General features: G+C 36.9%; 1 protein-coding gene across 1 annotated transcript in view; it reads right to left on the bottom strand.

Annotated features, from left to right (window-relative positions):
• LOC102824401 (serine/threonine-protein kinase D1-like) overlaps positions 1–27,792 on the bottom strand; it is a 430,645-nt gene that overhangs the window by 206,739 nt on the left and 196,114 nt on the right. The window contains 1 exon segment of the mRNA XM_006835370.1: positions 16,175–16,313. Coding sequence (XP_006835433.1) covers positions 16,175–16,313 — 139 coding nt within the window.

The raw sequence follows: 27,792 nt of genomic DNA, 5'->3' as shown, positions 1-27,792 counted from the left end.
TTGGTAAAGTGGTCGGTCAGAGAAAAAGAGGAAGGAAGACCCTCAGCTAGATGGATTGGCACAGTGGCAGCATCAGTGGGCTCAAATGTAGCAACGATTCTGAGGTTGGCCAGGACTGGGCAGTGTTTTGTTCTGTTGTTCATAGGGTCTCTATAAGTCAGTACTAACTCGATAGCACCTAACAACAAACAACATAGGAATTCTAGTGTGACGCTCTGGGCTTATGCGCTGGACTGCAAAGTCAGTTTGAACTGCAAGGTTGGTGGTTCAAGCTCACCAGCGACTCCTTGTAAACCTGATACAAGGTCACTATGAGTTGGAACTGTGTCTATGGCACTTACCACTACCAACTACAACATATATACTATATACACCGGCTCTGTACAATAAGCACTGGACTGTGAATGACCAGGTTTGTAGTTCGAGGCAACCAGCCACCCTGCAGGAGAAAGAAGATGAAGTTGTCTGCTCCCACAAAGATTTACAACCTTGAAAACCCCATACAGGTTACTTTGAATCAGAACCGACTAGACAGCACTTAACAACAGCAACAAATACACAGAGAAACTTAACTTTGAGCTTGAAGGAAGTACTAGTAACAGGCTATAAATGTCTTAGAAAAGTAGAGGTGCAAATACATTCTGCAGTTTTGCTCTTTTCAAATACATCTATTTTATTTCTCCATACTGGCATAATGAATAGTGCTACTGCTGCTTAAGACTTAAAACAGCTGCAATTCTAATTTTGGCAGATTATGAGGGATTTTTATATGGGTTGCATGTTAAAAGCAAATAAATGGCATGCCAACCAGCAGAATGAGAGTGCTGGGCAGATGGTGGCACGGCTGAGTTATTGAACTGAAGTGCTATGTGCCACCAATCATGGAACATCAAAAAGGAATACTTGGCAGCTTTTCAAGTGCATCCTAAACTAAAAAAAAAAAAAAAAATGATGGCCACAAAGACATCAAATAGTCATCCATTAACCATTCTCAAGTGTAACAATGGCAGCCTTTAAGGACATTGTTTCATTGATTTTTATGGTATAAACAATCCCTAACTTTCATTTCCTTCATCCTCTTGACTTTTCTGAATATAGAAAGGGATGTGTGCCTGATTTTACCTATTACTAAGGAGATTATCAATGCACAGGAAAAAGTCAGCAAGACACTTTGATATGTATTTATGGGAAAAAAATAGACTTCATCCACATCAGATCATGAAATAATCTTGATCAATATTGGTAAGTTCTGATCAATACACTTTTAAATGGCATTTGCGATGCCACTATATAAATTTCCCCAAATCCCAGATAGATGATTTCCCTAATACATATATGGGATACTATACAAAAGAAAGCTATGGCCTCCAAAAACAAAGGATTTTCTTATGAGGCACAAGGAAAAAGTTTTGACTATTTTAAAATGAAAATTCTAGAGTTCACTTACTTGTCTTCTATATTTAATAAAACTGTTGTCTAAAGACAACATCCATTGTCACTATCTGACATTTTATTGTATTTCATATGTTTTTATAAGATACTATTAATCTTACTTTGGACTCCTGGTGTAGGATCAGCACTGGACTGTGAACTATAAGGTCAGCAGTTCAAACCCACCAGCTGCTCCTCAGAAACCCTATCCATGGTCGATAGGAGCTGCAACCAACTTGACTGCATGTAACAACAGCCACATTAATATTATTTAAGGAGTCCTGGTAGTTCTGCAGGATACTCACTCGACTGCTAACGGCAAGGTCAGCAGTTCAAACCCACCAGCCACTTCATGGGAGAAAGATAAATAAGGCTTTCTACTGTCATAAAGATCTACAGATTCAGAAACCCCTATGTAGAGTTATTAAAAAAAGCTGAGTCGAAGTCAGCTCAATGGCAGTGGGAAATTTATATTATTTGAAAATGTGAGACAAAACTAATAATAAAAGCAATATAAAAACTGTACCTAGTCTACGAACCATCCGATTATACTGTGTTAGTCGTCAGACTTATTTCCCTGCCTTCTTCCATTCTAAAATAATTTCTGAAAGAGTCTTAGATCTTAGGCAATGTGCTAGACTTTACATACATTATCATAGTTACTTCTCTGTTTTTCAAAATTTCTTACTTAAAAAAAAAAAAAAAAATCCATACCACTCTGTAGCAAACAGTCAAAAGTACACTTACTTACAAGATACTTATATTATAAATGATCAGATTTTCTAATTCATCTATTTTATTATTAAATATATTAAATCCAAACATTCAAAATATGTTTTGAAATTAGCCACAAATCATTCAGTGCCATATCTGGCAAATAAGGTAAGGTATATTAATAAGAATTTTTCTGTGTGTTTTGGAACTAATTCATGTTAAAGGCAAAAAAATATGATAATGCCTCACTTTTTCTAGAAGTATTCTTAAAATACAAAATCCTCTTAGTTCTAGTTACACCAGTGAGAACATAACAGATAAGATTTGAATACGTGAGAATGTTAAACTTCTACTTCAGGAGTCAAATATAAGAAACTTGAGTTACAGAGAGAGCCAAAAGTACAGAGAAAAAGCCCCTTTCTGTGGTTTTCACTGTTCCTATCTTCTTTCCTTCTTTATCTGGATAACAGTTATAATACTGCCTTCAGTTAGAGAAGTAATAGATAGATGGAAAAACTATGATTTCTGGTTGGATATCTACTTACCAGATGGTGATGCATTAGGCCTTGGGATAAATCTGTGTGAAGGGAGAGGTTTCATATGTTCTTCTGAAAACCACTGTATGTACCCTGACAAAGATCTATGTAGATTTAGACTTTAGTTCTGGAGCATATGACTCAACTTTTCCTATAGATCTTTTCAGCTGTTCCTTAAGTACAGACAGCTGTTCTGAGAGATGGATAAAGCTCCAGCATGGGGAATAAGCAGGAGAGGGAAATAACAGGAAAGGTCAGCCAGCACCTCAGGATATCAGTCTTCATTCCTTCCAGACTCTGAAATAGTGCAGCATCTGAGTTCAGCTCAAGAATGACCATTTATGAGATTTAACACAAGTATGGAACACTAAGGTACAGGTGAGAATGAAACAGGAAATAAAGTTGAAATGAATATTGAGGAGCTTCTCAAAAAGGAATGATTACTGAATACACTTCAGAAAGAAAACAAGAATATTTAAAGTTATTCGAGGAAGAGAGTGTGAATTGCGTGGGGGTAGTAACTGTGTTACTTGCAGGAGTTGTAGGAATTCAATAGGAAAGCGATTGTTATTCCATGGATTAGGTCTTCCTTTACATGGGAAATGCTGTAACAGAAACCACAGTGTTTTGAAAAGGGAATTGGCTTTGTAAAATAAATTGACTTCTAAAAAATTTGTTAATGGCTGTGGTGCTGTGGGCTAATGCGCTGGACTGCAAAATCGGTTTGAACAGCAAGGTTGGTGGTTCAAGCTCACCAGCTGCTCCTTGGAAACTCTTTACAGGGTCGCTATGGGTCGGAGCCAACTCAACAGCAATTAACAACAACAATCATATTTAGAAAACTGGAGAGCAGCAGCTCTGTAGAATAAGCACTGGACTGTGATCACAAAGTTGGCATTCTGCAGGAGAAAGACCACAACGCTGCTCTGCAGGAGAAACATGAGACTCTGCTCCTGCAAAGATTTTCAACCTCAGAAACGTTCAACAGAGAGTTATGAGTTGGAAATCACTCAACAGCACTTAACAATAACAATAACACATGTCAAAATTGCAAATGTCCAGGAAGAATGATTAATTAGGTAGCAATATTAATGTTGGTAATTTGAGGGGACTTAAAAAAGCTAGTAGAAAAAAAACCCATTCTTTTGATTCCATTTCCCCCCAACTTTTAAAGTCCCTCCATATATCAGACCCTGGAAAACCAATAGTAGACACTCAATTCCTACAGGACAATAGCAATTTGGGGACACATCTATAGAACATTGATTTATTCATTCATTTACTTGATGTTTTTAAATAAATTTTGTCCATTCAAGTGTTCCTTCACTTACTCAATAAATAGACATCAAGTACACATGATATGCCAGGTCTTGAGGATTCTAATATAAATATAAATGGCTACTGCTTCAAGAAATTTATAGTCCACTGAGATGCAAGTAGGGCAAGAAGGCTGAGTACTTCATATTTGCTATACATCTTGTGAAATGTTTTATAAGCTTTCTTACGAAATCCATAGCTCAGTTCTATAATAGAAATGTTGGTATTGCAATTTACAGGTGATGAATCAAGACCGAGGGGAGAGAGGTAACATTTCCAATATTATATAAGAAATAAATTATAGATCTGGAAATCAAACCAAAGCATTTGACTAGAAGCACATTTTTAAAATCAAATTATTGTTATATGTAGATAAATATGACACATACTTCTAAGTTAATACATGTAAAGTACTTAGAACCATGTCTTATGTATCACAAATGTTATATGTCCTTATATTATCATCACTATCATGATCATTTCTGAAAGAGCAACACAATGTTGTTGTCAGGTGCCATAGAGTTGGTTCTGTCTCACAGAAAAACAATTCAAATGCACAACAGAACAAAACACTGCCCAGTGCTGTGCCATCCTCACCATTACTGTTAGATTTGAGCCTACTGTTGCTACCATCCTGTTGAGGATCTTCCTCTTTTTCACTGACCCTCCACTTTCCCAAACATGATCTCCTTCTTGAGGGACTAGCCCTTCCTGACAACATGTACAAATTACAAAAGACAGTATCACCATCCTTACTTTATGGAATATTCTGGCTATAATTTGTCCAAGACAGATTTGTTTGTTCTTTATGCAGTCCATGATATTTTCAATATTCTTTGCGAGCACCACAACTCAAGTGCGTCAATTATACTACAGTCTTCCTTGTTTAGTATTCAACCTTGACATGCATATGAGGCAACTGAAAATACCATGGTTTGGGTCAAAGTGACATCTTTGCTCTTCAACACTTTAAAGAGGTCTTTTGCAGTACATTGCCTAGTGCAATACAGCCTTTGATTTCTTGGTTGCTGCTTCCATGAGTGTTAATTTTGTCTCCTAGCAAGATGACATCTTTGACAATTTTAATCTTTTCTCCATTTATCATGCTGTTATTTATGTGACCTGTTGTGAGGATTTTTGTTGTTTTTACATTGCGATGCACTCCGGGGATGAAGTCTTTGATCTTCATCAGCAAGCATTTAGAGAGCTCTTCAATTCCAGCACACAAGGTTGTATCATTTGCATATTGTAGGTTGTTAATGAGTCTTCCTCTAATACTGATGCCGCATTCTTCTTCATATTATTCAATTGCTCAGATTACTTGTGCAGCATACAGACGGAATAAGTATGGTGAAAGGACATAACACACACTTCCTGATTTTCAACTGTTCAGTATCCCCCTGTTCTGTTCTAACTAGTGCCTCTTGTTTTATGTACAAGCTCCTCTTGAGTGTAGTCAAGTGTTCAGGGATTCCTACTTTGTACAGTGTTCTCAATAGTTTGTTAGGATCCACATATTTGAACGCTTTTGCAAAGTCAAAAAAAACACAAGTAACATATTTCTGATATTTTCTGCTTTCAGCCAACATCCACCTGACAACATAATGGAAAAGATTTCCCTTTAGCAACGGGACAATAGCTTCACTCTATCTTGCAGTAGAGAAAACCATCAAAGGGAGGAAGAAGTGTTCCAAGTCTTCAAGTCACCACTGAGGTCCAAAAAGAAAAAGTGGAGAGTCTATGAAAACCTCCTCACCTGCCTACTTTTGCATTCTTATTTTTAGGAAAATGCGTTGAGTATCAGACAAAGCAACACACCAGGGTGGGAAAAGAGCTAGTGTTAACAATAATAAAAAGAGACTATTAAAGACATACTTAACTTAAAACATACTTAAATGAAGAATAATGGCCTGAAATCTTGCCCTTAAAATTCCCATTGTTACAAAACCACCCACACAGATAAATGCAACTAGAGTTGGACAAGGATTAGCGACATCCAGCTTGGGACATCTGGGTGTCCAAGAACAACTATAAATTACTGCAAACCACAGCCACCCATTCAATTCCAGCTCATAGCAACCCTATAGAACAGAGTAGAATTATTCCCTAGAGTTTCTGCGACTGTAATTCTTTACAAGAGCAGACAGCCTCGTATTTCCCACAGAATGATTTGGGGGTTTGAACCTCCAACCTTTCAGTTAGCATCCCAGTGTAACCTATTGCTCCAAAAGGGAACAACTGTAAAGAAATGTAAATTGAGTACTAAAGACCAGGTCTTTTACAACAGTAATTACCCAAGCAGTAATTGGGTAGGGGGTGCATTCCCATGATGAATTCTGCCTTCTTAAAAACAAACAAAACGGTATCCATATAATGTATTATTTGTGAAGTAATGCAGTGGCTTAATATATCTTACTAAGGGTTATGTTCTATTTCAGGGAGGGCTAAACCACTACTAAGTAATATTCCATTTCAAAGAGAAAGATATAATATGACTAGCACAATTCCATGTCAATCAATAACTCATACTTTCTATCAAAGGAGAGTTTTGCTAGAATGTTGCTACCATGTATTTTTCCTGGTTTATGGTGTAAGCACTGACAGATAGTGATTAAAAAAACAAACAAACCAAAAATATGGCCATAAGGGTCTTTAAATGTAGATACCCTATAATAAATACCATTTTAAGGAACCCTGGTAGTACAGCGGTTAAGCACTAAGCTGTTATCCAATAGGTCAGCGGTTTGAACCCACCTGCCACTTTGCAGCAGTCTGCTTCTGTAAAGATCATAGCTTGGAAACCATTATCGGACACTTCTACTCTGTTCTACGGGGACATGATAAGACTCAGCAGCAACAGATATAACACACTCATTCAGTTTTTTAAAGAGTTGTGAAGTAATATGATGAGCTCCTAGTTATGAGAGAAGCTTACTTACTATGTATTTCTTTATTTTGTACTGTAACCCTATATAGAAAAGTCACTACAGTTTTCTTACCCTGCCTCTAGATTTCAGGAATATGTTTATCAAATATTTACATTTTTGTATAAGCAGAGGAGGATAATGGCTCTGTTATAAAAATCAGAATCTTGTGAATATTAATGTTTTGGCTGTTATAAATACAGTCCATGTTTCCATGAAATATACGTCATCTTATTGTAGCAGGAATTTTGGTAACAGGTTTCTAAGCATTTCTGTCTGCTGGTCTAAATTCAACAGGCTAAAAAATAAAGATAAAGTGGTGTTAATAATGCCTAAACATTTAGATTCAAGTTCCAGGACTCACGGTACCTGCTGTAGTGTGCAGGCAAGTTAAAATTTAGAGTCCATAACTTTTATGATATCTAGCTTTTCTATCTCCCAGAGTCATTATAAAAGAAACAAAATTACATAAGCAAACTGATTCAAATTTTAATTATTTTATATGATAACACCTTTCTTCTTAACTCCTGCTTTTCTATTGTTCAACTCTTCCCCTCCAAAAGGGGGAAGTGACCAATTTGTAGAGACAATGGATACACCCTCTCAGACCATTTGGTCCATGAAAATGAACCAGAGCAGCCTTTCCAGTGTGGATATTTCTGAAGAATCAATGGAAACATGGAGGGAAAACAAATAATGTTCTGTAATATAGTGAATCTGAGGAGTGATTTCAGATTGCTATGCTTCATATGTGAGTCCTATTGTGGCACTGTGGGTTAATGCACTGGACTACAAAGTCACTGTGAGCTAACAAGGTAGGCTGTCCAAGCTTATCAGCGGCTCCTCGGAAACTCTATATAGGGTCTCTATGGGTCAGAACCAACTCAATGACACTTTAACAACAACAACAACAACAATGCTTCCTGTAAGTATGCACAAAAGTTTTGCAGAGTCCTGTGATATACTTCCTTTTACATTATTTATCATTGTTGTTGTTAAGTGCCATCAAGTAGGTTCCAACCCATATTGTTATTGTGAGGTCCAGAAGTATTTCAAGTCCTCTTAGCTTTCAGCAAGCAAGGTTGTGCCATCTGCCTATCACACGTTGTTAGTGACTCTTCCTCTGATCCTGATGCCATGTTCTGACTCATAGAAACCCTGGTAAAGGGTTTCTGAGGCTATAAATCTATATAAGAGCAAAAAGCTTCATCTTTCTCCCATTAACATTGCTTAGATTAATTTTCTCCAAAGTTCTCAGGCCAATATTCTTATAAACTTTATGGGAAAGGCTTTGTAGAGTATAAACAGGGAAAGCAATGATAAAAACTAACATTTATTGAACAACTGTTATGTGTAGCAACTCCCAAAAATGCTTTACATACACTATTTTACTTTCTCTAATAATGTCATGAAGTAAGAGGTAGTCTTGTTTCCATTTTACAGATTAGAAAACTGAGACACAGGTGAGATAAATGTGCTGGCAAAGATCTTAAGTAGTAAGGAAGCCAGATGGTCTGGCTCTGGAAACTGTACTCAGTTAGTATGCACGCCACTTTACTAGCGCAGAGTGACTAAAACATGGAATCCATGCAACATTGACACTTTAAGACTCTTCCGTGAGGACAGCTCTTTGCTTGATGAAAAAAGTAAACTAGCCAAAACCCTGAAGCAATTTGCACAAAGTTAAAAAGAAAATCAATGGTACTGTGTGACCAAGAAATCAATTTTTTGGCATCTAGACAATACGTGAACTACTTGACAAAAACGCTGGGCAAGCTAGGAAGACAAGACTGGGGATGGAGGAAAGGGAATAAAATCATTATTTGAGGGCTGAAGCCTTCTTCAGAGTCCTTTCATTATTTCATTTTCCATCAATCAAATACAGTCAAATAGTTAATATGTCTCCTTAACTTCAACCCTAAAATATTTCTAACCTTCTTTACCTCTGTTTCAGTTCTTCTGTCACTGCCTGAGAAAAAGCCTGCCTCACCTCTGCCTAGGTTACAGCAGCAGCTTCTTAATAAGGTTCCCATCACTTGATAAACTCACTGCCTTAATGCAGACTCTGACTCATAGTCACCCTGTTTGTTGCTATTATTAAGTGCTGTTGAGTGGGTCATCACTTGTAGCGGCCCTGTATAGGGTTTGCAAAGAGCAGCTGGTGGGTTTGAACTGCCCATCTTGTGATTCTATTTTACCTTGTAGTCCAGTACTTATCCTACAGTACCACACTAGGAGTGTGGTACTTCTCAGAGTGACTCTGTTGTTGTTGTTAAGTTAAAATGGAGTTGGTTCCAACTCATAGCAACCCTGTACAGGGTTTCCAAGGAGTGGCTGGTGAACTTGAACCACCGACTTTGTGGTTCAAACCTACCTTGCAATCCAGCGCATTAACCCATAGTGCCACACCAGGTCCACAGGGTTTCTGAGACTGTAAATCTTTATGGGAGCAGATAACCTCATCTTTCTCCCACAGAGCAGCTGCTTGGTTTGATTCATCGACCTTATGATTAGCAGCCCAACACCTAACCTACTGTGCCACCAGGGATTCTGATGGTGAGGAACAACCAACCATATGTGGAAATAGACGCTTGCAAAAATTACAAAATAATGCAGCTTAATCTATTGCAAAAATACAACAAATAAAATATCCAGAAATGTGGGTTTTTACTGTAGTAAAAAATGAAGGAGAGATTTCACATTTAGGTCTCAAGCTAAAATTATGACTTCAAATGTTACATTCTTATAGTCCTTCTCTCTTCATTATTTAACCATAAACGAAATACAAGTAATTATGAGAGATCAAGTCAAAGCTGAACAATCAATAATAGTTCAATTATGTTAATAAAGTCTTGTTATTCATTTGCTTTGCTATGACTACATTATTAAACTAGTAATAGAGACTAACCACGGAAAAGACTTCAGATAAATTCTATGAACTTTATTTGTAGTACAATACCATACACTTTAATGTGTTTTTGGCTTTGGTAAGAGACATTTCCATTTGCAGTGCTTTTCATACTTCATAACAATAGTAGCAATGTTATTCCTTAGCTTAATAGACAAAAAGAATATGCCAGTTGAGGAGGCATGTGTGGTGGGAACTCCCATGCACAGTTTCTCTTCATGACCCAACCCATGCACCATGAGTAATCCTTTCCTAACTTGCTGGAGCAAAATACACTAGCTCACACAAGATATATATTTCATAAAGAAAGGGAGGAATCAAAACACCCAGCCAACTAGCCAGAGCAGCCTGATTAATTTTCAACTCCCAAAGCAGCTAATTGTTGATGAAAGGTCTCAGCAGAATAAGGCATTAACAAGACAAAATTCTTGATGTTGTCTAAAGAGACAAGAGGCCTTCCCCAAATAATTTTTCTAGATTTTCACACATTTTTTGCAATAGCCCTATGTTAGAAAGTATTTCCGCTGATATGAGGTTCAATATAAAAACAGCCAATTATGTTTATGTTGAACTGCAAAGTGAAATTGAAATGTGGTCAGGAAAAAGAGAGACTGTGATTTAGCAGAATTTGACAGTAAACTATAGCCACCAAGAGAAAAATTTCACAGTATGTTTGTTTTATGGAATGAGTCAGAGGCAGGAGAAATGATCCTGGTGTTCTGCCCATCCACACTGAAGTTTAGAGAAAGCTGATCCTTACGTCACCTTCAAGAGATGGCATATTTATTCCAGGCTCTTCATCTCCTTCAAGAAAGGCTCAGGGATGAGATGTGATCCATGCTCCTTGGCACCCAGTGGCATAAAGCATGTTGTTGCTGTTGTTAAGTGCCATCGAGTAGGTTCCAATCTGTAGCAACCCTGCATAGGGTTTCTAAGGAGCAGCTGATGAGTTCAAACTGCCAACCTTGAGGTTTCTAGTCCAGTGCTTATCCTACAATACCATATCAAGACTCTTAAAGTATCCTACTGTTGTTGTTAAGGGATGTCGAGTCGTTTCCAACTCACAGAGACTCTGTAATGGGTTTTTGAGGAGTGGCTGGAAGATTTGAATTGCCAACCTTCCAGTTAGATAAGTCCAGTGCTTATCCTAAGAGTACTTCAGTACACCCAAAGCATTCTAGTAGCTACCATTTGTCTTATCTCAAATGAATTTCTTTCCAGGGCCTAGAGTGAAGACTTCAACTTCAGTTGACTTTTGAGATTACATCTAGAAATAATATTTACAATAAATGTTTTTCCCTAGATCTGGTATATGTGGTAATTTATAATCTGGTGGCCAGTAGTCAATCGGTCAACTCATATATGCTTATTAGGAACTCTTATCTATAATCACAAAAAAAAAAAAAAAAAAAAAGATAGAGGGAGAGAAAGATCCTGGAATGAAGATTAGGCCATTGTTCTTCACTGATCATTGCAGACTAGACATTGTGTGTCCAGAAATCATGTGCAATTCACAAACAGGGAAAGCAAAAATGAATGTAATGGTAATTGAGATTGTTGTTCATAAGTGCTGTCGAGTCGGTTCTGACCCGTAGCGACCCTGTACAGGGTTTCCGAGGAGCAGTTTGTGAGCTTGAACCCCTGACTTTGCAGTTCAAACAGCTTTGCAGTCTGGTGCATTAACCCAAAGAGCCACATCAGGGCAGGTATTGCTGTTAAGTGCTACTGAGTGGGTTCTGACTCACAGCAACCCTACAGAGGGTTTTCTGAGGAATGGCTGGTGTTTATCTTACAGCATCATACAAGGAATCCAGAAAGGAATCCTACCAAAATCTAGAAAGTGAGTGGGAATAAGAGCTGAAGCTATAGAAAAATACTGTAACATATGCATGCACATACTGAGTGGGCCTCGTGTTGTGGGGCGGGGGGGAGAAGAAAGGGAAATATGCAACCAACAAAATATTAAAAGGATTAATGATTTCAAAGTCTAGTGAAAAAAAGCGAGGAAACAGGTGCGTGCGTTTGGTAGCGAATGAGCAAGATGACAGTCTAGGATAGGGAAGAGGAGTGATTCCAAGTGGAGATGTCACAGATGGAACCAAGTCCTACTGGTGTGAATAGTCATCGGGTTCTGCTACAGGGTGACTAAATAATGATAACAAGGAATTTGCTGAGTCATAAAAACATATTTAAATAACACTAAGGATAATTCATTGCAGAAAACGGGAAGTAGAAACAGGAGTCTGAAGTTGGAGTTGTCACCATAGTTGAATGGAAATGAGCTTTCAAGAAAGCAATGATATAAAAAATGTGGAATAGGTATAATATGGCAAGGCAGAAAGGTTATATAGAAAATATCCAATAAAATTAGAGGCAAGGTCTTCCATATGAAAGGAAATGGATCATCCCCTTCATGAGATACAGACTGCACATATGATAAGAATACAAGAAAAAATGGAGGAAATACTGGGCAATTGATCCTTACCTATCAAGAAGATAATAGGTATGGAAAAGAAACAGTGTTGTAATATAGAGGGGAAGGAGGTGTGAGGGAAATTTTTGTATAGCATGTATAGGGCTAGTTATGATGTAGCGGTTATGAGTTGGGCTGCTAATCTCAAGGTCAGCAGTTCGAAACTACCAGTCATTCTGTGCGAGAAAAATGAGGCTTTCTGCTATCGTAAAGATTTACAACATCAGAAACCCTGTACGGGGTCGCTATGAGTCGGAATTGACTACTCCACAGCACACCAACACTAGGCATTAGAATGGAAGAGGAGGGAGTGAACCCTGCTGTCAACAATGTTTACTAGTGAGAACAGGAGATCTAAATGTAATTGGATAACTCAAGGGCTCAATAGCATTGGGGAAGTGGGGCTTCCTAGAGTGAGGAAAAAGCTCAACGCTTCCAGGATCATAATTATAACAATTAGAAATGAAGTGCTAGCACATGGCCTTTGAAAAATATCGACAAAATAGGGTGGCAAGAATTGAAGAGTCCTTCCTAAGCCAGGTGGTGGGAAAGCCGACATGAAGGGTGGGTGGCAGAAGGGATGAAACATGCTCAATGAGAGCCTGGGTGTGACAAGATGAGAAAGGGAACACGGATGGTATTCCGTATGCAGCAAGGGAACTGTAACATATGTATCAGGTTAACTATAGGGAAAAGTGGTTGACTGGCAGACTCTGGGATGATAGGAAAATCAGCAGACTGCCCCCACCCCCACCCCCTAGGTTATAGTCAATCTTTCTGGTACTACTACAAAGTGCTTGATATCAAAACTAAACTGAAAGAAAACTACATGGAACTTAGAAATATAACTTTTTCAATCCTCATAGCTTTCTGGACAATACACCAGGATAAAAAAAAAAAAAAAAACTCATAAAGCATACCACATTATTTGCAAAGCTGTCTGGCTATGAGTTAAATATGAATTAGGGTGAGAATAGATCCAGTGCAGTATTTCTCTGAATAATTTATTTGTTATCTTCTAATGTTAAAAAAAAATAATAATAATCAGTAAACTTTGAAATGGCATGTTTATGCATTAGTTTGGAGAGGTTAGGTACAGCAGGCAAATGTCAAAGGAGCCAAAGAAAAGCAAGTGGAAGAAAGCAGTCAAGGCAACTGATTTTATATAAAAAAAAAAATAATAAAAGGGCATTAAAGCTTTTGTATTTTGGGTTTGTTTATTTAGCAACTGACTACTCTATAAGCAACAATGATTATTTTTATTCAGCAAGAAAGCTGTTTTCTAGGGTCCAGCATCTACACAAGCAAAGTGTAGCATCCCCATCCCTCACACAATGGTAGGCGATCAATGGGAACTTGAGGAAATGGAGTCTACAATCATTAAAGCTAATAGATTTCTTTTAAAAGGAGCTTTTCGACAACAGCCTTTAGCTGAAGAGAAAGAAAGCCAAGGAAGTCAGAAGGGAGAAAGAAGCAATGTAATCTGAGTTTCTCAATACAGACTCAATGTGTACTTTTAGCAAAAATAAACAGTTAACATTCTGGATAACTTCTCATTTATTTCACTGACCATTGCAAAGATCCCCTCCACCGTTGTCATCTGGTACTTTATTTTTTTTTTTTTAAAGCTAAATGTATCTATTCTCTCTGCATCGATACATTGTTTTATTACTGGTTTCCTAAATCCTAAATCCAAGCACAGGGAAAATCAGTATCTCTCAGGTACTGAGATTACTGAGCCAAATTGTTATGGTCAAATTGAAGATATCATACGATCTGATCTTCCCTGCTGTAACTCCTAAGTTTGAGTTTTTTCCTTTGGTTTTAGCTTTCTCATAGTTACTGGGCATTTGACTCTTATAAATCAATGGCTTCTAAGCCCTTCTTTTACTTAGTTTTGCTTCCAAGATGTTCAGCATACTTGGGACCTGCACATCTGCTATAGTTTTACTGCTAATAAGTTTTCTGTTGCTTTTGCTGCGGTCCAAATGATTCCAGATAGAGAATGAAGGAAGGTATACATACATAGTCGAAGGGAAAAGAAGGAGGGTGAATCAAACAGAGAAATTGATACAGTACCAGATGTGGAAGAAGTCAATTTACAGGGAAATCTTCTGCTTTTCTTCCAAAATAATTTGAAATTTTAATATAGGCAGAATTCAAATAGTTCTCATTTGGACAGAGTTTGACATAAGCTCAAAAGCCTATGTCCATTCAAAGTCACAATGAGATAACATTTGACCCTGAAATTCTATTCTTAGGTATAAATCCAAAGACATGAAAACAGGGATGCAAACATATTTCATACCAATATTCACTGCAGCATTATTCACATAGGAAAAAGGTCCACATAATCCAAATGTCCACCAACAGATTAATGGATAAACAAAATATGGTATACACATACTATGGCATGTTAACCAGCCATGAAGAAAAATGATGTTCTCATACACACTACAACATGGATGAACCTTGAAAACATGTTAAATATGATGTCTAGAACAGTCAAATTCATAGGTAAGGCAAATAGATCAGAGGTTAGCAGAACCAGAGAAGAAGGTGGAATGGTGATTTGTTCATAGTAGGTAGAGTTTCTGTTTGGAGTGATGAAAATATTTTGGAAGCAGATAGTAGTGATGTTTACAAAACAACTGACTATGAATAATGCCACTGAAAAGTACACTTAGAAATGATTAAGATAGAAATGTTCTTATAGGTGTATTACCAAAACAAAATTGATATATATGTATGTAGATACACACATATACTCATTTACACACAAATCAAAATGCATTATTATTACGGTTCCAGTTCAAATATGCAAGGGTTCATTGCAAACAAAATGTATTTCAACATTCCTCTGTGATCAGTGGATGATTGCAGACAAGCTCTCTCAGTAATTCACATGTCTTAATCTCATTGAATTATCAACTGAAATCTAGCTGATTCATACTCCTCGTGACCCAGTGGACAGAGCAGATGTGCTCCTTAGGCTTTCTACGGCTGTAAATCTTCACAGGACCAGTCTCACAGTTTTCCCTCAGACCAGCTAGTGGATTTTAACCTAATATCTTGTGATTAGCAGTCCAACATGTAACCCACTACACCAACAGAATAAGTTGTTGAAGAAAAATTTTAAACAGGTCCAAACAAAACAGTGACTTCCAAGGAATTTGCTGGGCCAGTTAATTTCAAGGCAGAGAGGTCAGCTCAGAAAGTTATAGTGGCTGTGTTGGGATTCCAAAGGGATCGTTTTGACAAATTTTCTGAAAGGACAAATGGTGATCACAATGGCTCATTATGAAGTTTTTAAAAAAAAAATTGAAAACAAGATTGATGAGGGGTAAAAAAACAAGAACAGAAAAGTTGGGCTGAGATTCTTTTTCTCCTCCTATCATAACAATCTACCTGATTATTCTGCAAGGGTAGCAGAGCTTTCCTATGAGAATTTTTGTTGGGAAACCTTATACCATCTGCCATAGAACCCTAATTTTGCTAAATCTGATTTCTTTGTGCTCACCAAATGTAAAGAACATTTGAAAAGAAATATGAAACTGAGTCCCTTCAGGATGCCAAAACAGCAGTATAACATGGTGTTAATTGAAGAGCACGGAATTATTTGGGGGAAGGGTTAGTAAGATGGAAGCATCACCTCCCGAAGTGTATAGACTTATATGGATGAGATGTTGGGATATAGTAGCTTCACACTGTGATTATTTTTTATTAAAAAAATGTTTCTATGATTTTGCAGCAACACATTTTGATTCTTCTTGTATCTTACATATGTGTGTGTGATATACCCCCATACACATACATAAGTATTCTTCAAATATAAATTGTGATTTTACGGATACAGAAAAAAGTACACTACCTGACAAGACAACTTCAATAAGATCACCTTCTTGGATATCACTAGCCGTTTTCACGAGCTGAAGGATGTTTTCAGAGGTAGGATCATGGCGAAAAAGCAGGATCTTATCATACAATCCGTAGAAACCACATTCAGGGAACTGCAATACAAATACCAAATGTCAAAATACTCATAAATCCAAAATAAAAATCAAATAAACAAATTACAGCACATAAATAAAATCCAAATATCAATAAGATTAAAAATAAAATAAAATGGCATAATTGAGACTAAAAAGTATCCAAATAAGGAGTGAAGAAATCATATAGTATACGGGTTATAATGACTAAATGGTCTTCTCATTAGAAAGCAAGTAGACAGGACGATATGAGGTTAGATTCAGAGAAATTCCTGGCACCAAGGTGGTTAAGACTAATAGGTGGTAAGAAGTGTACATATTCACAAGATCTATAGCAAGCCTCAACCTACAACATAAACATGAGAGTGAATTTAATACAGCTCTATTAAATATACTGTCAACTTATCAGAAAAGAAATCTAGTCTTTTGTAGCATATTTGAAAATAAAAGATGATTCAACAACTCTAAAAATGTTATTTGTATGGGCAGAAGTATTATCTAGATCCTTTGACTCAGGGTAATACCACAAGGGGCAATTCAACTCTCCCTTCTGTTGTTGCTCTTACCTATTCCATTTAAATCACAATGCAATTTATGCTAAATAGGTAAGCAGGACAACCAATAGTTAGTTTGTATTATCTAGTTAACATTTTCCTTACAATGGTAATTCCAAGACTTTAATTCTCTCTCAAGGATTATTTCATACACCACCAAACATATGAAAACCTTATTGTATAACTTCATCAGACAAGAAAAAAACACCTCCTCCAGGAGCCCACGCTTTCCCTCAGCAATCGAGAAGGGGCACTTGCTATAGGATTAGGGACTGGACTCTGGGCTGTCTTCACACAAAACAGTGTGGGAGGTAACCAACAAACTCAAGAGCTTGCTCTACTTCTGGCCAACCAGAGTCTCCTATTTCTGCTGCTGTTGGTCCAACTGGCAGATGTACTTTGCCCCCTATAGAAAGGTCACTATGTCCTTTAAGAACACACAAGATAGCAGTCCTTTTCCCATGCCAATTTCACATCCTTACAAGATTAACTTTAATAATTTGCATAGTTTGTATACAGCTGTAAGCAGACATCTGATCAGGCAACCTTCCTGTTGTATATATTACTCTATCAGAATAGTAATATTAAAACATATATGTTGGCTTGTACAGATATGGGAATTTTTGTTTTGCCAATTCCTGAGGTTCTATATCATGGTGAAGAAAGAAATTCACATCATGTATATATGACTTAAAATATTGCTGATTCTTAAAGAAGATGGTGGCTTCAATAGACCCATTCTTAAAGTGATATTAAAAACTATATTACTTGAAATTCAGAACAGGTTTTCACTGAGATTTCTTTGGGGAGTATTCTAATAGTAATAATAAGAAGAGCCACTCAGTACAACAAGACATGGACAAGAGACAAGTGCCTTCTCATAAATTGCTTGGCAGTTTTAACAAATACGTTGGCACACTTTCGTTCTTTCCATCAGTATGCTTCCTAGAGAGTCATCAATTTATTTTCTTTGCTGACTAACAACATAAGCAAGTTTTGGAAAAAGCCACCCAGTCACTGAGAGGTTTGCAGAGCTTCAATGACAACCCTTATTAGATTATGCACAAGACCTAAATATCATCAAAGAAGTGATTTGAACATTCTTGGAGATCAACAATTTCTGCTTGAAAAATTCTCTTCACCACAACCCATATATGGTGTATGCACTGTTTTACAAATGAGATGTCTTTGAACAGTCTCGAACTCACACTTCATTTCAGGATATAACGCAAAAAGTGGTCTGGCAATAACCTCAAAGGTGCTACAAGTTGGAGCTGAGCTATTGGTGGAAAAGGTCCTGGAAATCATCGAGCAAGGTATTGTCGCACTGCCCAAAGGCAGGCTAAAGAAATGTCCAGAAATTAATTTCAAAAACAAAGAAGAGGAATAGAGTATTTTATCTCATACCTCTGGTCTCTGGTCTACAACTCCAATGCCCTCCAGCCAAGCAGTGAGTGGACAGTTTGCCTGGTGCAAAGTCTTCTACTGAAGAGGATTACACAAAGAATGTTTCCCTTGCTACTTTGATTTGAAGAATCTGCGCTCACTGGCAGTAGATACTTCACTTAGCTTGTAGTACAAAAGGGTAGGGAGGTACACAACAGCAATAAACATGCATGAAAACATACTTTTATAAAAAAAGCCACTGTACTGGTTTATGTGTTGATGCTGGAAGAAGTATTACCAGTATTTTAAACACCAGCATGGTCAACTGTGGAGATTCCAAACTAATAACAAACTAGGAAAAAGCTAAGACTTTTTCACTTCCGAAAGGTTTAATACTAAAATATTAAGACAGCAGCAAAACATTGCCAGGTAAAGCACCAGAAGATGAGTTCCTCAGGTTAAAAGGCATTCAAATTATAACTAGAAAAAGAGCTGACTCTTCAAAGTAGAATTGACTGTAATAATGTTGATGGAGCAAAGCTTTCAGGACCTTCCTATGTTGATGGGGAACAATCAGCATATGAAACAGCTGCAAACATTCACTAATAACCAGAACATAAAATGTATAAAGTATGACTCTAGGAAAATTGGAAGCTGTCAAAAATGAAACGGAACAACTAAATATTGATCCTAGGTATTAGCAGAAATGGACAGGTACTGGCTGTTCTGAATTAGACAATCATATTGTTTGCTATGCCAGGAATAGCAAATTGATGAGGAATGGTATTATATTTACATAAAAAAGAGCATTTCAAGATCTTGAGATATAATGCTGTCTGTATTAGGATTACATCTCAATGTAAAGAAAACAAAAATCCTCACAACCGGACCAATAAACAACATTCTTATCAACGGAGAAAAGATTGCAGCTGTCAAGGACTTCATTCTTCTTGGATCAACTATCAACACTCATGGAAGCAGCAGTCAAGAAATCAAACAATGTATTGCATTAGGCAAATCTGCTGCACAAGATCTTTTTAAAGTATTGAAGAACAAAGATGTCAGCTTGAGGACTAAAGTATGCCTGACCCAAGCCATGGTATTTTCAATAACCTCATATGCATGCGAAAGCTGGACAGTGAATAAAGAAGACCATAAGAGAATTGATGCTTTTAAGTTGTGGTGTTGGAGGAGAATATTGAAAGTGCCATGAGCTGCCAAAAGAACCAATAGATCCATGTTGGAAGAAGTGCAGCCAGAGTGCTATTTGGAGGCCAAGATGGCCTAACTTCGTTTTTCATACTTCAGACTTGTTGTCAGGAGGGACGAGTCGCTGGAGAAGGGTATCATGTTTGGTAAGGTGGAGGGACAAAGAAAAAGAGGAAGACCCTCAACCAGATGGACTGGCCAAGTGGCAGCATCGATGGACTCAAGCGTGGCAACAGCAGTGAGGTTGGCCCAGGATCAGGCAGTGTTTCATTCTGTTGTGAATAAGGTCGCTATGAGTCGCTACCAACTTGATGGCACCTAACAACAACAAAATAGGATTATATCCATATGCTGACAAGGAATACCAATTAATACCACTATTGTAATTTACAAACTATTAATCCAATGATGATTAAAGTTTACAGTTCTACCAGTTCTTCAGTCTGAAATGCATCAAACTCAAAATCAAGATGCATTGGTGGTTACTGGTGATTAGAATGTGAAAGTTGGAGACAAAGAGGTACAATCAGTAGTTGGAAAACATGTCACTGGTGATAGAAGAAATATTGGAGATGTTGTTTTTAAATGCCGTCGAGTTGATTCTGACCCATAGCGACCCTGCATAGGGTTTCCGAGGAGTAGCTGATGAACTTGAACTGCCGACTTTGCAGTCTGGCACATTAACCCACAGCACTATACAAGGACTCCAATATTGGAGATACCATTATAGAATTTTGCAAGATCAGTGACTTATTCATTGCAAATACCTGTTTTCAACAACATAATTGGTGACTATACACATCGAACTGATGATATGGAATACATAGGAATCAAATAAATTGTATCTGTCGGAAGAGACAAAGGAGAACATCAATAGCATCAGCTAACACAGGCTAGGGACAACTGTGGAACTGGCAATCAGTTTTTTTTTTTAAATTCATGCTGAAGCTGGGAAAAATGCAAACAACCCCACAAGAACTAAAATATAACCTTGAATATGTCCAACTGAATTTGCGAACAATTCAAGGACATAATTGATGCATTAGACACTAATGATTGAAAACCACATGTCAATGACATTGTAAACATCATACATGTAGAAAGCAAAAGGTCATTACAAATTCAGGAAATAAAGAAAAGGCCAAAATAGATGTCAGAAGAGACTCTGAAGTTTCCTCTTGAACCCAGAGAAGATAAAACAACTGAAAGAAAGGATGAATTAAAAGAGCTGAACAGAAAATTTCAAAGGGCAATGAGAAGACAAAGTCAAGTATTACCATGAAATGTGCAAATACTTGGAGTTAGAAAACCAAAAGGGAAGAACATGCTCAGCATTTCTCAAGCTGAAAGAACAAAAAAAACATTTTTTAAAAATTCAAGCCTCAACTTTCAGTATTGAAGGAGCTCTGGTAGTGTAGTGGTTATGAATCGGGCTGCAAACCTCAAGGTCAGCAGTTCGAAACTACCAGCTGTTCTGTGTGAGAAAGATGAGGCTTTGTGCTACCATAAAGATTTACAGCCTTGGAAAACATGTACAGGGCCTCCATGAGTTGGTTCCAACTCCACAGCACATAACCACCACAACCACCACCAGTCCTGATACAGCATTGCAGGAACTCATTTGTTGACATCTAAATATTTAGAAGACAGCTACCTAGTCAACCAATCAGAAGATATTCATGTTTATACCTATTCCAAAGAAAAGTGACTCAAGCAGATGTGGCCCTCACAGAGCAATATAATTAATATCACTGCAAGTAAAATTTTGTTAAAATATAAATTTAAAATGATTATGGCAATGTATCAACAAGAAGTAACAGAAATTAAAGCTGAATTCAGAAGAGGATACGGAACTAGGGATATCAGTGCTGCGGTCAGATGGCTGTTGATTGAAAGCAGAGAATACCACAAAGATGTTTACTTGTGCTTTATTGAATATACAAAGGGAATGGGCCGTGTAGTTCATAACACACTGTGGATAACATTGTGAAGAACGTGTATTCCATAACAAGTCCTGCAATACTTAATTGTACTCATGAGAAACCTTTGTATAGATCAAGAAACAGAACAAGGGAATATTGAATGGTTTAAGATCAGGGAAGATGTGTCAGGGTTGCATCCTTTCAACCTACTGTACATTGAGCAAATAACACAAGAAGCTAGATTATATGGAGCAAAATGTGGCACCAGGATTGGAGGAAGACTCATTAACAATCTATGATATGCATATGACACAACTTGCTTACTGGAAAAGAAAAGAACTTAAAACACTTATGGATGAAGGTCAAGGAATACAGCCTTCAGTATGGATTGCATCTCAGTGTAAAGAAAGCAAAAATACAACTGCACTAATAAGTAAGACCATTATAAATGGAGAGAAGATTGAAGTTGTCAAATATCTTTTATTATTCTTGGATCCATAATTAATACTCACAGAAACAGTATCAAGAAGTCAAACATTTTGCAGTAGGCAAATCTGCTGCAAAAGACATGTTAGTGTGTTAAAGAACAAATTCTCAAGTCATGGTATTTTTAATAGTCTCAAATACATGTGAAAGTTGGACCATGAATAAGGAAGACAGTAGAAGAATTGATGCATTTGAATTATGGTGTTGGTGAAGATTATTGAAAGTATCATGGACTGCCAGAAGAATAAACAAGTTTGTCCTGGAAGAAGTTTAGTCAGAAGGTTCATTGGAAGCAAGGATTGAGAGACTGTGTTTGTCAAACTTGGACATGTTGTCAGGAGCGACCAGTACCTAGAAAAGAGCAGCATGCTTTATAAAGTGGAGGGTCAGGGAAAAAGAGGACTATCTCCAAAAAGAAGGCCTGACAGGGTGGCAGCAGTGAGGAGATCAAACAGAACAATGATTGTGATGATGGTATAAGACAGAGCAGTTACTAGGAGCAGGAAACAACCTGATGATTCCTAACAATAGTTTGCATTTTCCTTACAAGGGCCAATCAAAGCATTTAATTCTCTCTCAAAGAGTATTGCCCACTAATAGATTTAAAACGAAAGCCAAATCAATGTTTGATATTTCATAACTGGCAACTGTAATTAATCTTAATTGTGTTTACGTAATACCATTCTCAGTGCTGACCCATACATTTCTTCTCGTCCTTCTAATGCAAAACAGGATTCAAAATGCAAACTATATCTTTGATTACTTCCTTTAGGATGAATTTCTAAAGTAGAATCATTGGATTAAAGGAATGATCATCTTTAAGGCAAATTCCAAATGTATTAAGAAACTGTCAACCCACTTGCCCATGAGCAGTGTAAAATTTTGTTAGCATTGAGAATTATCATTGAACAATTATCATTAAGCCTCAGCTAATTTGGCCAGGTGGCATCATTGATGGACTCAAGTGTGGCAGCGGTAGTGAGGTTGGCCCAGGATCGGACATTGTTTCGTTCTGCTGTGCATGGAGTCGCTATGAGTCGGTTCCGACTCGATGGCACCTGACAACAACAACAATTTAGTACTAAAAAGGTTTACATTGGGGGAAAAAAGTGTGTGTGTGGTCTTTTCTTATATATGACTTTTCTCATATAATTATTGAGGATTGCTGTTTCTTTTATAAATTGATACCTGTAATATAGTATGACAAAGTCATAAGGCAAGTAGAGAAAACGTCTTTGTTATTCTGAAATTGGCAATGAGTCTGACAGTTATATCAATTAATGTCGACTTTAAGGAATATTACTATGTGAGAAATGTCCAGAATTTGTTAATTTCTAAAGACAAATATGGAGTCCTGATGTGGTGCAGCAGCATAATGTACTGGACCGCAAGATTGGTTTGGACCACAGGGTCAGTGGCTCAAACCCACTAGTCGCTCCTCCAAAACTTTAAACAGGGTAGCTGTGAGTCAGAACAGATGAGATAGCACTTAGCAAGAGCAACAATAAAGATAAATACAATGTATTGTGAATTCACATTTTTTATTATTATTCATGAAATTAGGGGCTACTTTCATCTGAACCATTCTGTAGGAACTGAAAATAAATATATTCAGGACATTGCTCTTAGAGTCTTTGTTGACCACTAGGCAAAAGTTACTTCTGAATGTCACTTAGTAAATTTTATTTTCTTAAAATAAACAGAACAGCTGAAATGACGTCACTGCTTCCACTAATCATATGCAAAAAATAATAATAGTTTGCATTTTTGGAAACTTATTCCATATTATTAGAGCACAAAAAGGAGAAACTAAGATTTCAATTTTCCTCCAACTTCAAAACAATAGATAATTCATTCCCCATTTAAATAATAAATTAATTGAAAAATAATTTATGTACAATAAAATTATCCCACTTTAACTATGCCCCTCCACAACTTTTGACAAATATCAAAACCTGTCCAATAAAAATCACAATGGAGCTGCAGAACATTTTTATCAGTTCCCAAAGTTCTATTGTATCCTTTATAGTTGATGCCAACCATAATTGACCCAACCACCAATCTACTATCTGTCATCACAGACCAGGTTTGTCTGTCATGTCACTTCATATACATGAAATAATACAGTATGCACTATGTACACTCTTCTAGCTGGCTTCTTTTGTTCACTACGCTTTTGAGATTCATTCATATATAATGCATTGGAGAATCATCTCTTTGTATTCCTTATTAGTAATTACATCCTATGTTGTTGATAAGTGCCCTCAAGTCAGTTCAGACTCATAGCAATACTGTATAGGGTTTCCGAGGAGTGGCTGATGAATTTGAACCACCGAACTTGATGTCCAGTGCATTAAACCCACAGCACCACACCAGATCTACTATAACTGTTTATCCATTTACTCACTCAAGGACAATGTTTTTTTTACAGTTTGTGATTATTACAAATAAAGTTACTATCTGTAAAATCTTTTATTTCAAATTAGTACAAAAGTATTTTTGTGCACACAAGTTTTCAATCTTTGTCGATACTCCTGCTGTTGTGTACCCTCAAGTCGGTTCTAACTCAAATCGACCTTGGATAGCATTTCCAAGGCTGTAAAGCCTTCATGAGAACAGAAAGACTCATCTTTCTCCTGCAGTTTCACTGTACATAATTATAAAATTTAATCCTACCATTTCTTATTTTTACCTGGTTATTAGTGTTGAGAATGAACATCCTTGACTTGTATCTGATCTCTTGTATCTGATCTTAGGTGGTAGGCACATGTGTCTTCTAACATAAATTATGAGGTTAGCTGCAGGTCTTTTATAGTTATCCTTTATCAGGATGAGGAAATTCTCTTATATTACTAAGGGTTATTATCAGAAATGGTTGATGAATTTTTTTAAGGCTTTTTTCTTGTTATTCTGTTAATATGGTGAATTACACTGATTGATTTTCAAGTATTGGATTAACCTTGCATCCCTGAAAAATATCTCACTTATTCTTGATATATTTTTTATTTTTATATTCTTTCTGTTAGATTTCCTTCACTCGTCTGTCAGTTTCTTGTACTGTGTTAGCTTGAATGTTGCTGTGTTGCTGGAAACTATGCCACTGATATTTTAAATGCCAACAGGATCACCAATGGTGGACAGGTTTCAGCTGAGCTTCTGGACTAAGGCAGACTAGTAAGGAGGAGAGGTAAATTACTTGGAAATGTTTAGCCACTAAAACCCTTATGAATAGCAGTGGAACACTTCAGATTGCACCAGAACACTGAATATTGAAATATTATGAACAGCAGTAGAGTACTCAGAGACAATGCCTGAAGATGAGCCATCAGGCTGGAAGGCACTGAAAATATGACTGGGAAACAGCTACCTCTTTAAAGTAGAGTTGACCATGATGATGTTAATGGAGAGAAGGTTTGGGGACATTCATTTGCTAATAGGGTATAACTCAAAATGAGAAGAAACAGGTGTAAACATCCATTAATAATCAGAAAGTAGAATGAATCTAGGAAATTTACATGCCAAATAGTAAAGCCAGTGATGATGAAATTGAGGAATTCTACCAACTTATTCAATCTGAAAGTTATCAAACATGCAATCAAGGTGTATTAATAATTACTGATTGCTTGGATGCAAATGTTGGATACCAAGAGGAAGGATCCATATTTGGAATTTATGGCCTTGATGATAGAAACTGTGATGGAAATCACATGATAGAATTTTGCAAGACTAATGACTTCTTCATTGCAAATACCTTTTTAAGACAACATAAAACACAATTATAAATGTACACCTCACCAGATGGAATACGCAGAAATGACACTAATTACATCTATGGGAAGAGATATTATAAAAGCTCTATATCATCAACCAAAACAAGGCCAGAAATAGACTGTGAAAAAGCCCATCAATTGCTCCTATGAAACTTCAGATTGAAGCTGAAAATTAAAACAAGTCCACTCGAGTCAAATTTTGACCTTTAACATATCCCAACTGAATTTAGAGATTATGTAAAGACCAAGATCAGATTCTATGCATTAAATATTAATAACTGAAGACCAGAAAATTTGTGGGATTAATAACATTAATAACACTATACAGGTAGAAAGCAAAAGGTCATTAAGAAGGCAAAAAAGAAGAAAAATACTAAAATGGATGTCAGAGGAAACTGCATCTTGCTTTTGAGCGCAGAGATGCCTAAAGCAGTTAAAGAAGACAAAGTCAAGTAGTATAATGAAACATTCAAAGACCTGGAGTTAAAAAACCAAAAAGGAAGAACATATTCAGCATTTCTCAAACTGAAAGACCTAAAGAAATATTAAGGCTTCTAGTTGAAATATTGAAGGAATCTGTGGGCAAAATATTGAATGATGCAGGAATCAGCAAAAGAAGATGGAAGGAACACAGAGTACCTGTCCCAAAAGCAAACAGTCTATGTTCCACCACTTTAAGATGTAGTGTATGATCAAGAGCCAATAGTACTGAAGGAAGAAGGCTGAAGTGCACTAACTGAAAACACTGATAAAGAGCAAGCCTTAGGGAATTAATGGAATACAAATTGAAATCTTTGAACAAACTGATGTAGTACTACAGGCACTCAATCACATATGTCAAGAAATGTGGAAGACAGCTACTTGGCCAACTGATTAGAAGAGATCCATATTTGTGCCCAGTCCAAAGAGATGGGATCCAAAAGAATGTGGAAATCATAAGACAATAACATTAACATCACATGCAAGTAAATTTTTGCTAAATATAATTTAAAAATGGGTGAGACAGTACATTGACAGGGAACTGCCAGAGATTCAAGCTAGATTTAGATGAAAAGCAGAGAATTCCAGAAAGATGTTTACCTATGCTTTATTGACTAAGCAAAGGCTTTCAACTATGTGGATCATGATAAGCTAGAGCAGAGAATGAGTATTCTAGAATACTTAACTGTGCTCAAAGGAAGCTTGTACATAGATCAAGAGGCAGTCATTTGACCAGAACAAGGAAACACCGAATGGTTTAAATTCAGTAAAGGTGTGCACTAGGGTTGTATTCTTTCACCATACTTATGCAGTTTGTATGTTGAACAAATAATCACAGAAGCTGAATTATATGAAGAAGAATTTGGCATCAGAATTTGATTAAAACCTGTGATATTCAGATGATACAACCTTGCTTTCTGAAAGCAAAGAGGACTTAAAATATTTATTGATGACTATTCAATACCACACACAGTCTTCAGCTTGTGTTGTACTTCAACTTAGAGAAAACAAAAATCTTCACCATGGGAGCAATAAATAACATCAAGATGAATGAAGAATAGATTGAAACTCTGTTTCTGCTAACCTCAAGGTTGGCAGTTCAAGACTACCAGCTGTTCCTCGGGAGAAAGATGAGGCTTTCTGCTCCCATAAAGATTTATAGCCTCAGAAACCCTGTGCAGGTCACTAATATTGGAACTGACTCCACAGTACTTAACAACAACAACAACAACAATGATAAAGGTATGTCCTCTTCTGAATCTGGCAGGCATATCTGGCAATTCTGTGTTGATGTACTGTTGCAACTATTTATCTTCAGTAAAATTTTACTTGCATGTGATATTAATGGTATCATTTGATTGTTTCCACACTCCACTGGGTCACCTCTCTTTGGAGTGGGCACAAACGTGGATCTCTTCCAATCGTTTGTCTATGTAGCTGTCTTCCAAATGTCATGATATACATGAGTGAGCGCCTCCAGTACTGCATAAGTTGGTCCCAAGACTTCAATTTGTATTCAGAAAATTCGGAGAGCCTTGTTTTTGCTAATACCTTCAGTGCAATGTGGACTTCTTTCTTCTTCAGTCTTATCAAATCTTGATCATATGCTACCTCTTGAAATGGCTGAACATCAGTCATTTCTTTTGGGTACAGTGGCTTTGTGTATTCCTTCCATTTTCTTTTGATGCTTTCT

The sequence above is a fragment of the Chrysochloris asiatica genome, unplaced genomic scaffold (genome assembly GCF_000296735.1).
Source record: "Chrysochloris asiatica unplaced genomic scaffold, ChrAsi1.0 scaffold00017, whole genome shotgun sequence".
NCBI classification, from domain to species: domain Eukaryota; kingdom Metazoa; phylum Chordata; class Mammalia; order Afrosoricida; family Chrysochloridae; genus Chrysochloris; species Chrysochloris asiatica.
This window is presented reverse-complemented; position numbering and strand designations above follow the sequence as displayed.